The sequence below is a fragment of the Podarcis gaigeae genome (genome assembly GCF_964106915.1).
Source record: "Podarcis gaigeae genome assembly, chromosome: 3".
In the NCBI taxonomy this organism is placed as follows: Eukaryota; Metazoa; Chordata; class Lepidosauria; order Squamata; family Lacertidae; genus Podarcis; species Podarcis gaigeae.
The window spans coordinates 64,172,637-64,190,224 of record NC_139680.1 but is presented as its reverse complement, the minus strand read 5'-3'; the positions used below and the strand labels follow the sequence as shown (position 1 = coordinate 64,190,224).

The 17,588-nt window shown below is 41.0% G+C and overlaps 1 protein-coding gene and 1 long non-coding RNA gene across 4 annotated transcripts in view; one reads left to right on the top strand and one right to left on the bottom strand.

The window, feature by feature from the left end:
- ADGB (androglobin) overlaps positions 1 to 15,813 on the bottom strand; it is a 63,411-nt gene extending 47,598 nt beyond the window's left edge. For 2 of the 3 annotated variants that reach the window (XM_083731600.1, XM_083731599.1), the window contains exons 1-8: positions 15,425 to 15,813; positions 10,296 to 10,473; positions 8,305 to 8,397; positions 7,170 to 7,241; positions 5,652 to 5,861; positions 4,127 to 4,266; positions 1,624 to 1,710; positions 195 to 394 (exon numbers count right to left, since the gene is read on the bottom strand). In XM_083731600.1, coding sequence (XP_083587726.1) covers positions 195 to 394; positions 1,624 to 1,710; positions 4,127 to 4,266; positions 5,652 to 5,861; positions 7,170 to 7,241; positions 8,305 to 8,397; positions 10,296 to 10,473; positions 15,425 to 15,498 — 1,054 coding nt within the window. In that variant the 5' untranslated portion in view covers positions 15,499 to 15,813. Of the gene's footprint in view, positions 1 to 194; positions 395 to 1,623; positions 1,992 to 2,125; positions 4,267 to 5,651; positions 5,862 to 7,169; positions 7,242 to 8,304; positions 8,398 to 10,295; positions 10,474 to 15,424 lie in introns of those variants that run through there. The other variant, XM_083731601.1, reaches the window with a different exon arrangement.
- Positions 2,883 to 13,055, top strand: LOC310841141. Its single transcript, XR_014562375.1, has 4 exons — positions 2,883 to 3,013; positions 9,173 to 9,294; positions 9,766 to 9,842; positions 12,906 to 13,055. It is a non-coding gene; the product is annotated as an uncharacterized lncRNA (long non-coding RNA).
- Positions 15,814 to 17,588: the final 1,775 nt, after the last annotated feature.

Genomic DNA, 17,588 nt, shown 5'->3' with positions numbered 1-17,588 from the left:
TGTATTGCAGACTTACTTCGAACCTCAGTTCTCTCTCTCACATACACATAACACCTTCAAGTCTGGTAACTCCTTGGAGTTTAATGTGATTATTTGACGCCTATACAGAAAAGTGCAAAGAAATAAAGATGTGGTTTCTCTGTCCAGAAGGTGTCCTTTGTTGCATATAATTTACAGTCTTTAAAATTTCATACCTTTGGCAGTTTTTTCAGGTTTCTCTACCTTCTCTGGTGGCTTAACAGTAGGTACGGCATCATTTTTAATGTCAGATGATTTCAGATCTTTTTTAGTGTCTTGAAGTGACATCTTAAGTTCAGGAACGGATTCTTCTGGTAACTTAAATTCTGGCAATGTCTCTCTTAAGAATTCCCAAACTTTATCCAAATATCCAGATCTTTAAAATATACATAAACATTGCTTTGAAATGTAGTTCTGTCTGCTCTTTATTTACTGCATATGCATTATGCTACTCAAGTTTTCAAGTAGAAGTCAAGTCAAGCAACCATGCTGAATTTTACTACCATTTAAATAGTCTGGTTATCACTGGAACCATTCTAGTCACTCTTGGAACCTAGTGTCATCTAGAATGTATCCACTCCTTGAAAAGAAATGCAGCCTATTTTTTTTTCTAGAGTACTGATAAAATAACCAACGAAGACAAGCACAACTGTTTGCCAAAAGGTTAGGGACAAAGCAAAAGCAACCCCAACCAGGGGAGTAAAGTGGTGGAACAATGGCCACATGCCCAAGTCTTGCCACTTGAGCCAGTCAATATGTTTTTTGCAATGCTGGCTATAGGCTGATACTGTTGAGGGGCTCTATGCTGGCACTCCCCTCAGGGGGTAGAGCAGCTTTACATCTAGTGGATCTATGGCTGGTTCTGCATTGTACCTGCTGCACGCTCTTAATGATTCTATAAGGCTATGTTTTGGAGCCCTATACTAGCTGCTGCAAACAGCCTTTCAACCCCCTGCACTTTTGGCAGCGATGGAGTCCTCCACTGGTGGAGGGACATCATCTTATCTTAACTCTCTCTAGCAGCACAGATCAGAAGGTTAAGATTACTCTGGAAAACCCATTCAGAAATAACATAAACAAAAAAAAAACTAAACTAAGCAGTTTCAAAATCAGATATTTAAAATGATTGTTTGATACAATGAACACAGTTTTCCCCCTACATCCTTGGACAGCACGATCCAATGTATGTTTGCTCAGATGAAAGCCCTACTGAGTTCAACAGGTCTAACTCCCAGGTAAGTGTGAATTTGAAATTCATTTAGGCTAGAATCCTATAGACACCATTAATTACCAGACAAACCCAACAAATAAAACATGTGTACAACCATTTTAAAAGGTAATATTTCACTAAAGGAGTCATAAAGTGATTAAATAGCGAGTGAGTATTGAGCAGGCAAAAAGGAAGACAAGAAAAAGATCCCAGCAACAATCAACTTATGATCTTTTAAGGTTTTTTTAAAAATTCACAGAGTTCAGTTGATTTTGACTGCTTTTAAGTTTTGAGTCATACTGTGTATCTGTTCACCCCATCCCACCCCAAACACCAGATCAACCAAGTACACAGGACGCAAAGCTGAAGGAACTGCATATAAAAGTGGAACTTACTGGAGAGGAATAATTTCAGGTATCCATCCAGTAAGTGCATGTAGAACTGTGAATTCCCCCAGCTCCCTTTTTCCTACATCATTTATGCTAAAACAAATACAAATATGCATATAAGCAGATCAATATTCTATTCAGATATTAATTCTTTCTCAACAGTCACTCATATCCTTCCAAATTCTTCATATTTCATATATAATTTCCACTGCAAACAAGAATATTCACAAATCAATTCACAGTACAGCTGCAGTCAGAAGGGTATAGGCCTCCTATCTTTTCTTCGCAGAAACAAAATATAGCATCAGATAGGAATGAAGCATTAAGCAATTCAAGCTTTCAAAGGTTTGAAGCAGGCTTCCTCAACCTTGGCCCTCCAGATGTTCTGAGACTACCCATGATCCCTGACCACTGGTCCTGCTAGCTAGGGATCATGGGAGTTGTAGGCCAAAAACATCTAGAGGGCCGAGGTTGAGGAAGCCTGGTTTGAAGAAATTAGAACAAAAACCATGGCCCTTTTTATTGGCAACACAATTTGCTGCAACTTAGTGAACAAATTCAGTTGACAGATTCCAAAGGAAAACTTATGTTAGCCAGCTAGTCTTAAGGTAACTGAAAAATGAAAATTTATCTTGAGCCATAAACTTTCATGACAATAAAGACATGCTTTCATATTAAATGTCCATCTATAAATCTATTTAAAATTGCCATTCTACATCTTCTCAATAAAATTTTAACGTATGAACACAAAGAGAGCCTGCTGGTTCAGGTCAATAGCACATCTAATCCATCATCTTGTTCTCAGTGGCCATTCAGAAGCACACTGGAATTCAGAGGAATACTGCTCTCTCACAATGGAGGTGGAATTTTGCCACTATAACATCTACGTTTCTTTAATTTTTTCATTATATTTGTTCCAAAGCTATGCAACTGAAACTGCTAGACACAAAGTTATAGAATTATTGGTCAAACAGACCAATATGTAGGGTGGCAATGCAAATGTACTTTGTTAGTTGTTGTGTTAGCTTTCCAACTGCCAACACAATTCATGATCTACAATGCAGTGAGCTCTATAACATATGCCCTCCTAAAACCCCGAATCTCCCCCCCCCCAACTTTCCTAGCATTTCCTTGTTTGGGTGGCCTTGGGTTTTGAGAAACCAGGTCTATAGCTCCCATACTGCCACAGACATTGGCTGAAGAGGGAAATAATTCCATCAAGCCCCCTCCCAAGAGGATTCTAACTGCCATCAAGTCAGTTACGGCAGCTTCCTTAGGGAAGAACGGTGGCAGAAGCTGCTCTGTCCTGCACATTGTTCAGCAGTTCTGCTCCTGGACCGGAGGAGAGGAGTGCTTCTGGTGAATAAAGCCCTGGCCATAACTGCCTCTGACACCTGTGAGTAGATGCTGTTCTTCTATACAAACAGAATCTTATAACAGTTATAAGAACTATAACGTTATAAATTGAGCTCCAGTTTGCTTCCCCACTTTACCTCGGTCCCCGACCACTCCTTTTCCCTCATGTGTCATCTTTTTAGATCATAAACCTAAGGGCAGGGACCATCTTAAAGCTGATTTTTTAAAAAGTCATTTTGGCAGCCTTTTTGGCTGAAGGCTGCAATATAAATCCTTCCTTAACAAAACAGAGCCTTAGAACCTACAACTGCAAAATGAGTTCCAAAAATGGAATAGGGCTTCCCCACTTCATTCTTCCTACTACAACTTCATGTCTACTTCAAAAAGCTTCATGTGAGAGTTGAAGGTGTTCAGTGGGGTACAGGAGATTGCAGCAGAGGGAAGGGAAAATCAAGGACACCCTGGGCCTCTGTGGGATTGAAATGAAAGTGTTTGTTCATTAATGTAAATATTGCATTTACATGTGACATTAAACCATGGCTTATTGCTATGTGAATGAGCCTGAACAAGTCTGAGTAAAAGGTCTAAGCTACTGCACTGCATTCTCTCCTTCTCCTGTACAGCTGGAAAGAGCCAATTTTAACTTTCAAAGAATCCCAGTTTAGCATTATGTTCAAACCAGAGTTCCTGTTTAAAACAAACTCTGGTTAAGTTTCAGAAGAAAACAATTTCAAATCATGGGTTATGAAGCTCAGTTCTTAAAACTAACCAGTTTGTTTTAAACCAATGTTCTTGGTTTAACAATAAGCTGGGATTCTTTAAAAGTAGGACTAAACTCTGCCAAAGTCCTCCTCCCAGATGTGCAAGCGGAGTAAAGCAGGGGGGATGTAAGCTAATGCTGCAGCCAGACATTTCAGGCTCATCCATGTAGCATTAAACTATGGCTTAGTATATTATGTGCTAACATACCCACTGACTTTGGCTGCAGCTGAGGATCTTCCTTTGTTTACTATATTTTATAGGGTTCAAAAACCACCCCTATCAATTCATTCATTCTTAACAAATAAGCATCCACCCTATGTATTAAATTCTAGCTTTGTTGCCCATCGCTCTATTTTGATCTCAAAACAGACACAAAGCTTAGAAAACATACTCATTGTTTGCTAGTTTAATTATGGCTTTGGATAATATCAGTGGCCAAAGTTCAATTTCACATGTTGTTACTGGAAGCAGCATATCATTGTCTTCACTGAAAGGTATGCTGTCATCCACAATGATCTTTCGCCAGCTCCCCTGCAAAAGAGAAAAGAAATTAAATGTGATTAGGTGGCAATGAAAAATTGTGTCAGCATGAAAATCTGTGTGACCTTCCAAGAACTTGACCCTCATTATAGATAATTTTAATAAATAGGGAGAGCAAATATGAAAGTCCAGTAGATTCTGTCTGCACAATGGAAAGCAGCACAGCTAGTACTTTCGAAATTGTTTGCAGGGTACTGATGAGCTATTCCTCAGTTGTCAGCTCTCGTGGTTTTCACCAATGCAAAACTATCCTCTCAGAACTAACAGGATTAGTTGGAACGTTCTCACCTTATAAAAGCATAATGATAAAAGCAGTTTGTCATCTATCATTATTACTCATATGAAGTGGAAATATGGGGTGGGACAAAGTGTGCTACTCAGATGCCACTGAACAACCATTGAGGGAGAATGTTATTGGAATGTTCTGGTACTTTGGGAATGGCTTCTTATGCTTCCATGGCAATATATTAGAATCCACTTTTCTGGAACTTTCCAAAGCATCTGGAACAAGGGAGAATTATTTCCTCCTTGTTTACCTATGCTATATACATAGGACATCTCATATATGGGATTGAACTCCTTTTCAATACAGGATTGTATCAACCTGAATCTACATTCACCTAAGTGTGGTTTCTCCTTAACAAATGTTACTATAATTTATATGCTTTAATGTTGGGTTTTGAATAGCTTGTGGGCACAGTTTAAATTTTAAAATGTATAATTTCTTGCTGAAGAGATAGAAATTTGTTTCAGCCTGTGCTATCTATATTCATGCAACATATAGTGGTCAGTATTTTGGTTCAAAATTTGTCATTCATTTATTAAAATCATTAGCCATACTGGCTGAGGCTGATGGGAGTTGCAATCCAATAACACCTGGAGAGTTGTAGCTTCCCCAACCCAAGGCTATAGGAAGCACTGGATTTTCCTTTCTGCAGACCATGTCAGATCTGAGAGAGACATGGAGAGATCCAACCCTATATGGCCCCTCCCTGTCATTGCAGAAGTGTCCACAGCCTCTGTGTGGAAAGGAATGAAAGGGGTGTGTGCTGGGGGAAGGCACTGATTCAAAGGATTCCAAGCCTGTCCAATTCTCTGGCACGCCCACCCCTACAAACCAAGAAGAAAACTATGCCAGTTTTGGAGCTGTTGCTACTAATGTAAGGAAAACTGTAAAATAAAATAATAAACTGGAGAAGGACATAAGAGTGCAATAACCTCACTTCCACCCTTCCAGCGAAAGATCATTAACCCTTTGGATGAGGCCGCTCAAAGGCTTTCAGCCTTCAACCCCCCCCCCCCCCACAACAGGACTGCAACCTATGTAAAATAAATGATGTGCATAATATATACCAAAAAGATTGATACATCCTTACCATCCAATAAAGCTTTACCACATATTTTCCATAGCTATTGTACAATGGCATATGTCCCTTGATAGCTTTGCATAATGAATATATATGTTCCCATGGCTTCCACAAAAGCTGAGGTGCTTCATTTGCATTAGCTTTAGGATCAGGACTTAAAGCAGGTGCATTATACAATTTCCAAACTGCATAGATTTCACTTATTATCCATCTTATCAGCTGAAGTCAGGGGTTTTTTTGGGTGGTGGAGGAAATAAAAGAAGTCAGTTTTGTTCACAATACATACATATATACATATATAGTCTAACTCTACTTTAAAATGAAATACATAACGATAACAACACCATTTAATTGTATAGAAGCTAATAAAGCAAGTGCTGCACAGAGAACATTAAAAAAAGAAGTCTGTGCTCAACAGAGCAGAATCTAAGCACCAATATGACATGAGAGAAAAGGATATGGGAGACAGAAAGACATATTAAAAGGTGCAGAGAGTACTTTATTTATAAATCACCAATCAATGGTGATTTATAAAAGTAGGCAATCAAAAAGCAGAAGAAAAATCAAAATAAAACAGGGAACACTTTTCCAGATGAATTTATTGAGGGATCTCTTCCTGGATCACACACAGCAGGTGGTGTGTCAGTATTAAATAATCTGAAACAAAGACACCCTAAAGTAGCAAGCATGATCTGGAACCAAATGTGGCCATACATTAGCAAAAGAATGTTGTTAGGGAGAAGGAGCAGAACCCTGTCATCTGGGAGAAAAGACAACTCCTTTCCTCTCCTGTCACCACACAGTTGTTCACCAGCAGCAGCTCTGACAGCATGGATCATATGTGCATGGGGACAAAGCGGAAGATCCTGTATGTTGTTGTGGGTGAACAGCATCCAGTCTCTAGACTGAGGCCAAGAACTTTAGTTAATTTTAACCAAAGCCTAAGGTATTCTAGTATGTAGCCCTCCCTTAATTAACAGTTCAAGTCTATTCTTACCTACTCAGAAGCAAGCCTTACTGGGTTTAGGGTAACATACTCCTTGTTGTTGTAAGGTGCAATCCAAATCCTTAAGGCCAATGACATCAATGAGACTCCAACACGCTTAAATTCACCTGGATCCCCCCACTTTCCCCTTTCAGTAGCTCCCCATAACACCAAACACCTTGTTAAAATGGATGGAAATTGTTCTCAATCCATGTGTTATCATATATTTTTTCATGTAATCTACCTCTTCAGCAGCTGGCACTCTCCCCCAAGCTGATTTTTTAAACTCAGTTTATTTTGAATTTTAAAGTCGCTCAAGGTAGCTTATACCATTTTGAAAATGTAAGGGTGCTCATTCTTCCCTTCATTTAACCCTCTTTCTGTGGCATCACCTGCAACAGGTCACTTCGCCTTGCAGCATGGTAGAGCCATCCCTGCCCTAGCAAAGGCATTTTACCTGTTTTATGACAACATCAGAAGTCTCCTCCATTCATCTACACAATTAATATGCTTTCTTTATTAAGAAGAGATCGTAAACATACCTCACTGCCCATTAAATGTTCATTGGCTGAAAAAAGGTCAAACCATGCTTCATTTTTCACTACCACAGGCACCTAAAAAGATATTTGTAATTCTTTTATTAAAATGTTTATGAACGCTTATACATGTTCAAAATCTTGAAATAACTTATAACTGCCTACAAAATGTTAATCAAAAGTTAAGAAAGGTAATTTAAAGTAATCAATGCTAAAATTCTGTAAAAGACTGATGAACTGTTGTTGAACTGAGTTTGGACATTAGTGAAATAATCAGTGGATGACAAACAATAGTGTGATAGTGGCACTGTTTTCCATTGTTTCCCATGGCATACATGCCCCCCCCCCACTGTTATACACTGGTCAGGCAAGTTTTGAAGGCAAACACCTGCAAAACCTTTGAATATAGGTAACAGTGGGATAGTTAAACAATACTGGCCCAGATTGGACAATGTTTGAGGAGGAAAGTCATCTACAAGCGTCTCAAATGTGTATGAGGATATGATTGTAATTATGTTTCTACCATTGCACTATGCTCTCCCCTACTCAAACAACTTGGGAACAGGCAGGAACAAATGGTGAGGATCATAATGATGACTCTGAAATGGGCACCCCCCCCAACCCCCACCACTACAACTTTGCAGGCAGCAAAATGACTGACAGGCAATTCCCACATTCTTTCTACTACCACAACAGAGGCATTTTTAAAGAGCCTTCCAAGGAGCTCCTGCTCCATGTGGCTGGCAGGCAGAAAAACAAAATAAACAGAGCAGCTAAAAAATAAAACACAAGCTGGAAAAGTGCACTAAAGGGGAGGGGGAAACAGAAACTCTGTAGGACTCAATGGATTCATGTTGTCTGGTGTCCAAACAACTCACTTATCACACCTCTGACTTCACTCATTGGCTAAAAATATTGACAGGCAAGAGAGCCAGGCTGGCTCTTTTCACAGAAATTGATTATATCTGCATATTTTGCTTCATAACTGTCTTTCTAGGAAGGGAGACACTTCTTTCTTTCTTTCTTTCTTTCTTTCTTTCTTTCTTTCTTTTTTCGTCTTAATCTGGTGGGGGTACTAATGGGTGTAGGGTTAGCAACTCTGCTGTATAAAATAAACATCAAATAAGAAACATCTTCTCACCTTAGTGACTAAGAATTCTTGTGGCCTTCTCCAGAAACTCACTTTTAAAGAAGGGGGCAATTCAATTTTTCCTTCCGGATCTTCAAAGACATGCTGTAAAAAGCATTCATTTACTGTGTGTGTGTGTGTGTGTGTGTGTGTGTGTGTGTATAAAATATGCTTATCCTGAAGAGATTCAATTACAATTATAAATAATTATTATTATTATTATTACACACAATTCAAAGAAAAGTCGCAAACTTTTCACTTGCAAGTCTTTTTTTTAAGTAGCATATCTAATATTCTAATAGTGATAAAAAATGAAAGCTTAAACAACTCAGAGAAATAAAACACTTGTATGAAATGGAAACTATCAATTATTTTTAATTCTGAATTTTTATAGATAGCATAGCAACAATCATATAAGGAAAGCAACAATGTGTGTTGTAGAGACTAGCATTAAAAGACTAGCATTAGAAGAACATAAATAGCTCCACAGTAACTCAGGACACCAACTATCTATACTTTCCAGAAATAACTGAAGACGTTTTTTGTTTTGACAAGCTTTTCCAGATGCCTTAGGGTTTTATGTTGCATTGTTTTAAAACCTATCTTCTATTCTTTGTGCAGTCCACAAAATTATTTTTGCTGTTTTATGATGTTTGTAAATTGCCTTGAGACGCATATAAAAGGCCATTCAGAAATATATCATCAACACCAGCATCATGATCATCATCATCATTAATCTGGGGCATGTACCAGTCAAAGTCTGATACTTTTCAGCAGGAGTAAACTATTTTGTTTGCTGCTCACATATTGATAAGTACACAGATAGCTCTGGGAAGTGTGATGGGTCTCAGGCTTCTTCTCAGTCCTGGAACTATTGCAGGTGGAGGGAGAAGAGAAGAGGAAGCACTGGAAAACAAGTCTCTGCCTCCACCCTACAGCTCAGAGATAGAGGAAGAAGGATGTTGGCTTGGCTTTGTGCTTGCCAGTCACTTGTAACACTTGGTGAGCACAGAGTTGCACAAGGCTCTTTACCCCTTCTGCATGGAGCTGTTGAGGGGTGGGAGCTCATTATTACTATGTGTAAAATCCCTCTCAATGCTTTCCAGCTCATAGCTTGGAGTGAGAGAGAACAGCAGATAGTAATCATTGAGAGCCTCACACTGGGTTTTCAAAGCACAGCAGTTACAAGACTTTGGCCCTTAGGGGAGGGTGTATGATCCCAGAGATCACAATATTTTGGTTGCCCATGAAGGTCAGCCAAAAATTGGGGAGCTCAACTTTTAAATCTTACTGATTTTAATATAGGTTATAACACAGTTTTTGGCAGTTCAGCCAAAAAGTGCTTAACTTCGGCTGGACCCTATCAGCATATCCAAAGTTACTGGTGATCCCTCTCAGAAATGCCTCATTTACAGACTTTCTCCTTCTACTGCTGGTGGGAAAACCTCCAGCAGTAGCTGTCTGTCCACCTAGGCAAAGTTGGGACCATCGCCATAGTGTAGCCTCCGCAACAGGCAGCATTCTTCTTAGAGAAAGATTCCAGCAGAGAGGTAACTTTGCACAATCCTGATCAGAACATGCGAACAAGGTCCTATCAGTGAAGTGCTCCACTTCCTCTACATCCTCTGAGAGTTCTCCTGGTGGTTTCAGGGGAGGCGTGAGGGCACACAGAGGGAGGAGAGGGTGTAAAGATATCCACTGTGGTAGTCCTTTTGCTGGCTTCCACCAGCAGCTGTGTTATGACTGGTGCCCACATCACTCTCTTAAAATGCAAAATGTGACCATTAGTTGGCAATGCTTGAGCTAAGGTATGATTCAGAAACAGCTAAGCACTTTTAATTTTAATATTAGTTTAATGAAAAGCCTCATTGCCTTACTAGAATGACGAGCACTCATTCAATGATGAATCTTTAAAAGGTGTGCTTAAGAAGACACAGTGTTATACATATTTTCAAATACTGATGAATCTGAAAGAACTTTTCTGATTACTACAGAAAACTTACTAAAATAGGACTTCTTCCAGCTTTATCTTTTTCCTTTGCACCTTTTCCTGCATCCCACTTCTCTACATTGATATCTGCTTCATTCCATTCTGGCCAGATAGGAAATCTTGGTTTCCTAGACTCACCCAAAGGACCTTGAGGGTTTACACTAGAGACTGATCCAGTAATACCCCAAAGGCTGAAATAAAACGTGAGCACGAGAAGAGAACTTGCTGTTAGTTGCATGGTAATCAACTTCCAAATTTTCTTATTCTAATTTCAGTTTCATACTGTTGGCAAGCACAATATCTTCATTTTGAACCCCATGCAGGTACTATCACTACAAATAAAATGAAGAGATAAGAAATACATCATTTGAGCAGCTGGTTATATGTGCCTTATGACTGACACAGCTCACAGTCCCTCAGAAAAAGTATAAACAATTATCATTTCTACAACCAAAACAAGAGTCTTGTAGTAATGGGAACAGCATTTCTTTAAAAATCTTTATTTTCCCTAGAATGACCCTGGGAAAGATGCTATGATGAAATGCAATTCCCATTGGTCATTCACAAGGAAGAACGCTGTTGGGTTGCTGCTTATTGTAGCTCTACCACTACTTGAAGTAGCAGCAAGTTGTTTTTTTGTTTTGTTTCAATAAGACAAATCACAATGCTCTACAATCAGGAAACCCACCTGAAACACACACTGCTCCCCCTCCAGTCTTAAAAAAAATGCCTGCAACTTTTGTGGAGACAAATGACCCCAAATAATGAGGGGGACATTATTGTCCAAGCCTACTAGCCAGTTGGCAGGGAAATAGTGAAAACTCTACTAGTAGTAGCACCTAATTGAAGAGCCATATACCTCTGAGCTGTTTGACATACAAAGTGAGATTGTTTGTTCAGCGTTGTGCCAGTCTGATAATCAAGGGTGCCTTATTGACAAACAGTGCACATCACCCCTTCAAATGAATCCTTTACATAATATAAATGTTCACTGGGGCTGCGACTAAATGTCTGCACCTGCACAGAGAAGTAAACTTTGCTCTTGCACTGCTGTTGCATTTCTACCACCTCACCCTTTGAGGAGCTGTCAATGGAACCTTAATATCCATTTCAGTTGTGGTTTCCCATCTGTGGAATACTTTTCCCAGTGAAGTCTGCATGACATATTTTTAATAATAATAATAATAATTTTTTATTTATACCCCGCCCTCCCCAGCCAAGGCCAGGCTCAGAGCGGCTTACAAGCAATAATAAAAACAAGATGAATGGTTACAACTTAAAAACAAAAATAAAACACAACATTAAAATAATGGAACATTAAAATATTAAAATGTAGCCTCATCACAGGAGGAGAAGAAAAAGAAAGGGGGGGGAAAAGAGAGAGAGGGAGGGAATCAAATTGGCTCCAAGCCAAAGGCCAGGTGGAACAACTCTGTCTTACAAGCCCTGCGGAAAGAAATCAGATCCTGCAGGGCCCTGGTCTCATGAGGCAGAGCGTTCCACCAGGCCGGAGCCAGAGTTGAAAAGGCCCTGGCTCTGGTTGAAGCCAATCTAACTTCTTTAGGGCCTGGGACCACTAGGGTGTTGTTATTTATGGACCTTGAGACTCTCCGTGGGGCATACCAGGAGAGGCGGTCCCGTAGGTACGAGGGTCCTAGGCCGTGAAGGGCTTTAAAGGTCAAAAGCAGCACCTTAAATCTGACCCTGTACTCCACCGGGAGCCAGTGCAGCTTGAAAAGCACTGGGTGAATATGCTCCCATGGCAGAGACCCCGTGAGGAACCTCGCTGCAGCATTCTGTACCCGCTGGAGTTTCTGGGACAGCTTCAAGGGCAGCCCCTTACAGTAGTTAAGCCTGGAGATGACCGTCGCATGGATCACTATTTTTGGTGCTAGGTGAAGACTTTTTCTAAAGCTGAGCTGATTTTGTTCTGCTGCTAGTGTGCTTCTAAAAGTTTCCTGCAGATGTTACCCAGGGGGTGGGTGGGTGCATTAATTGTAGGTGTCTGCATGAGAAGGTATGGAGAATGTATGAGAATGCTAATGTGTTATATGATTTTTTAGCAGTATAATGTATTTATGTTTATGTTCCTAAATGTAAGTCCCTTGGAGACCTTGGTAGCAAGTGACTAATAAAAACTAAAACTAAAAAATAACCCAAATGTACCAACAATTGATTTTTACTCGTTGAATTCAGACTAGTTTCTAAGTACCTACTATAAAAAAATATTTCCATAAAATGTCTATAAAGACCAACAAGCTAGGAGAAAGAAACTGACCTCTTTGAAAGTTTTATAGTTAAAAATATCACTTAATAGACGACAACAAGCTGCCATCAACCTCTTGATTTAAATACTATCTACAGTTCAGCAGTAACTAAACTTAAATATTTCCTGACAGCTGGGCCAGAAGGCTTAGCTGGTGGTTTGTCAAAGTAGAAGAGATATATGCTGCTCTGACCTGACACTATTTCGAGTACAGCTTCGTAAAAGACTTCTCATATATATCCTTTGGGATATATAAGCAGTGACTTGACTAAGGTCAATCTGCAGAACAATGTCAGGATTGGTTGTTGTTGTCATTAGGTTATTTGTTTAAGGGTTTCTTCCCCACTTTCATATTAGACAAGACAGCAAAACAATCCATCTATAACAAAGAAACCGAGCTTGGAAACTTCTGCCTGCTGAACTTGAAAGGGACCCAGGACATATATAGAGCCCAGCTGTGGGGTGTGCTCTACTTTTTAAAATAAAATTGGAAAGCAGACAATTATATCACATTTGGTACTACATTTTATTTCCTGTTCATTCCCAGGTTTCCCCCTTCTACCTTTTTCAAGAGGAATAGGCGAGGCCTCTTTATGCTATGAAGTCATACCTCGGGTTACAGACACTTCATGTTGCATGTTTTTGGGATACAGACGAGCTGAAACCCGGAAGTACCAGAATGGGTTACTTCTGGGTTTCAGCGCTCGCACATGCGCAGAAACACCGAATCGCAACCCACGCGTGCACAGATGTGGCGCTGAGGTTTGCGAATGTGCCTCCCGCACAGATCACGTTCACAACCTGAGCGTCCACTGTATTAGTAAATAAATCAATTGGATAAAAGTGGATAAATACCCCAAAGACTTGCTTATCAGTGGCCACTAACCATGATGGCTGTAAGTGTATTTGACACTTCTCAGCTGCTGAGAATAGCTGTCATTATCTTGTGTTGGGGCATGTGGCTAGCCACCATCAAATCCACAGTGCTAGAATTGATGGCTCTTTAGCATGACCCTGCACAACTATTATTACCAATCAGCTACTGGTTTAGCCAACTCCTGTTGAAATTCTGTTCCAGCCCTTCCAAAAAATAGTAAATATGGTTAGTTCTCAGGTAGGCATGACATGTCTTCTGGCCACACAAGCAGTCTTATACTCCTTTCTTTCTGCATCAGAAGACGTTAGTATTCAAGGCTCAAGAAAAGTATGAGAGCTTTCTGATATAGTAACTTATTTAATTCCTAGTTACCAGGAAACAGCTGAAACGGCTTGATATGCTCATTCAGAAGTTCCTGGAGACTGATGTGGCATCTCCTCTTTTAGTTGATTAGGGGGAGCGGTGGTGAGAGAGGCAAACAGACATCACTGAAGACAAAGAAAATCCAAGGCTTACTAAACCAAAGAGACAGTACAACACCCAGCAATTTGGTACTTTACCCAGAATCTCAATAGCACTCATTCAACACCACTAACTGATGACAGTTCTTCCATATTTTGTATGAATTCACTCTTAACCATGACAGGTATGCTTGCTGTGTACCAACAGGGTGCACATAACATGTGAAGAGGAAAGCCTGTTTGCAAACATGCAGCAGACACAGAGAGGTGCAGTTAACCTTATCTTCCCAAAACATATCCCCAAGTGTTCTGAAATCATAAAAAGCCCTGCTGCATTAAACAAAAGGTTCACCAACCAAATACTTCCTGGAATCCACAAGCAGAGGGTATAAGCAATAGCTCTTCCCTGTTGTTTATAATTCCTGTGTCCAATATTCAAAGATATACTTTCCTCAAACATGGAGGATGCCCTTAGCTATTAAAGCTAATAGCCACTGATAAACATATCCTCCATGAATTTTAGTAATAAAAAAGCTACCAATGCTAGCAATCATCACTGCATTCTGTGGTAATACATTCTGCAAGTTAATAATGTTTTGAGTGAAATAGTCCTTCCTTTCATCTGTCCTGAGCCTACTGCCAATCAATTTCATTGAAGTTCGGAGCCTCTCCTTCCTTATTTATATGCTGCCTTTAACATACATCTGTGCAAACAAGGAAACACAGCTACTGCTTTTAAGTGTAGCTGACTCTATTTGACTCCTACTGCTCTCGCTGCCTCTAACCTGCCTGTGTTGGATTCCACCCAGACTACATTTTCTGGGAGCAGAGCAACACTTCTGTAGCAAGTCTGCATATTCCAGACAAGGAAAATATCCGACACTTCTAAGATACAGTACCCATTTTTTTAATGGAAAAGTAGAAAGTGGAAGGATGGTTGCAGAGGAAAGGCCCAGCTTCAGTCTCTGCTCAGCCTTCACACTCACCAAGGCCAATTCCTGTACCTGTTGTTAAGAACTGGGAAAGGGGAGTGTGTATGTCACACGATGAGCTCCTTCCCAAGTTTCTTGAAGGAAGGGAGAGATAATAAATGAGCAATCTACGCAGAATCATTTAAGGTTTTGAGTCCCAGCCAATCCCAGGTGCTGCAGTTCCTCAAGCATCAAAACAAGGCCACTGACTGCCGCAAAGTACACGTGGCGGATACGGCATGTGGCCTAGAAACAAGAATCAAGGACATTTAGCACAGGCAAGACTTACTTGAGTAGCTGATGGCTAGATATAGCTAAACTGCAGCTGGAAAGAAAAAAAATTGATCATCATACGCTCAACCTTTCCCTAGACCCCAGACACTGCTTTGGCAAGGATAGTGCACTCTGCACGCGCCCAGAAACACTCTTTCCTACTATTATCGCTTAACATCTTTCAGATGCGAGTCCTTAACCCTAGAAACAGAAATGCATTGAAAGAAGCGGCGGGTTGTGCGCAACCCGCAAGGAACGGGGGCCGCCTGAGAAGCGGAGGGTATGGAGCCTTACTCTTTAGCGGGGAAGGGCGTCTGGAGAACGTTGTTGCTCTTCACCGGCTCCTTCTTTTTGCTTAACTTCGACATGCCAGGCTCCCTTAGACGAGCTTCAGCGCCGCCGCAATAGCTCGCCTCCCTCAGGCGTCGGCCGCGTCGGCGTCCATCCTGTTGCTAAGAGACGCCGACTCAGCCGCAGAGATAGAAACGGGTATAGAGTGATACGCGTCTCATACTTCCGGCACAATAAAAAGCACGGAAAGTTTGAGTCGCCCACACCAGCCTCGCAATCATCAGGGCCACTTCCGGTCCGGAACCTTCCCTCCAAAGCACTGTAGATAGGGAATGTTCTTTACCATAGAGCTGCCGCCGGGTAGACGGACGTCTCCCTGAGTCCATAGAGATAAAAACGCGCCTCTTTGCTTCCTGTTTTTATTTATCTTTTGTATTTTTACGATGTTGGGCGAAAAGCCCGACGAGTGAACAAAGCCGGACTTCCGCTGCCTGTTCATATCTTGATAACATGTTGAATATCTTCATAAATACAAAGAGTGAGAAGGGGACGGCTCTTCAAATCTGCATTAGTGTTTATTTAGGTAGCGGGACGGAGTTCAACTTAAACATATATAATACACGAGAAATAAAACAATTTGAAAAACCCAACGGTGTAAATATTTTCTGCTGGAGGCAAGACACATGCTGAAGTTATTTGTCCAGAGGAGTTACTGAAAGTATTTATCTGTTAACATTAGCCTAATCTGAGAAGTAGAAGATCTCAAGACGGAGTAGTTGTGATGTCTTTCTATTATTAATATGGCAATATTAGCCGACTACATGGGGACGCGATCGGAAGGTCGGCGGTTCATATCCCCGCAACGGAGTGAGCTCCCTTGCTTGGTCCCTGCTCCTGCCAACCTAACAGTTCCAAAGCACATTCAAGTGCAAGTATATAAGTAGGTACCGCTCCGGTGGGAAGGTAAACGGCATTTCCATGTGCTGCTCTGGCTTTGCAGGAAGCGGCTTAGTCATGCTGGCCACATGACCCAGAAAAACTGTCTATGGAAGCGGACAAACGCCGGCTCCCTCGGCCTGTAAAGCGAGATGAGCGCAGCAACCCCAGAGTCGTTTGCGACTGGACTTAACTGTCAGGGGTACCTTTACCTTTTACAAGGGTATCAGAAGCCACTCTTAAATTTATCCTGCCCCCATGTATGTATGATCTACAGTACTGAATAATGGTACTGGAGTACCCAGAGCTGGTCCACCCATGAGGCAAAGTGAGGTGACCACCTCAGGTAGCAGGATCTGCAGTGTCAGCAGATCCCTAGGTAGATTTTTATTCCCCACCCTTATTCTTGTTGTAGATCTTCACTCACCTCTTCTTTCCTGGCAGGGAAGGAGACCACTTTGCAGTTTGCATCAGGTGCCAAAATGTCTTGGGCCTGCCCTGGGAGTACCTTACCGTTGTGCTCAGTACAAGCAGTGAGGCACACGCTCAAGGAAACAGGAGTAAAAGCAAAATAGTTCTTGGAAACAAGATAAAGGAAAGAAAACATTACAGGGGAAGGAGTTTGGGATTCAAATGCAACAGATTTTCAAGTAACTCAGATTTGCAAGGATTGGGGATCCTGTGGCCCTCCAGCTGGACTATGTCTGAAGGACTGGTCTATACATACAGCAGAATGGAATGCACCACTTCAGACAAGAAGTGAGTGGTGTTACTTTTGAGTACTTGCTTTTTTAAAAAATCCTGCAAGCAGAAGACAATGCATTGGAGAGAAAGATTTTTTGTCCAACTACATTGGCTTTCTGTTTGCAGAGAGGTTTAACATAGCAGTGTTGGGGGGGGGGGAGTGAAACAAGTCTGAAATATGCAGTCCCATGTAGGACAGGTTTGGTCTGCTACATATGTGGACCAGCCTTGAATGTACACAGCAGAGAGCTGCAGCCTATCCAGTTCTCTTATGAAGACTGGTGAGATTTGGGTCTGACTCATTCCTATGAACTGTTTGACTTGCTTGGGGTTCTTTTTTACAGTATCAGTTGCAGTTACGGGGCAGGCTGGGAATGTACAGATCATTGCATCTTCTAAAACCTGTCCAACGAAAGCTCATGAAGCCTCCTAGAACTTAAGGGAATAATGGATCTTCTGGGGAAATGAATTACTCAGTTACTTCGGA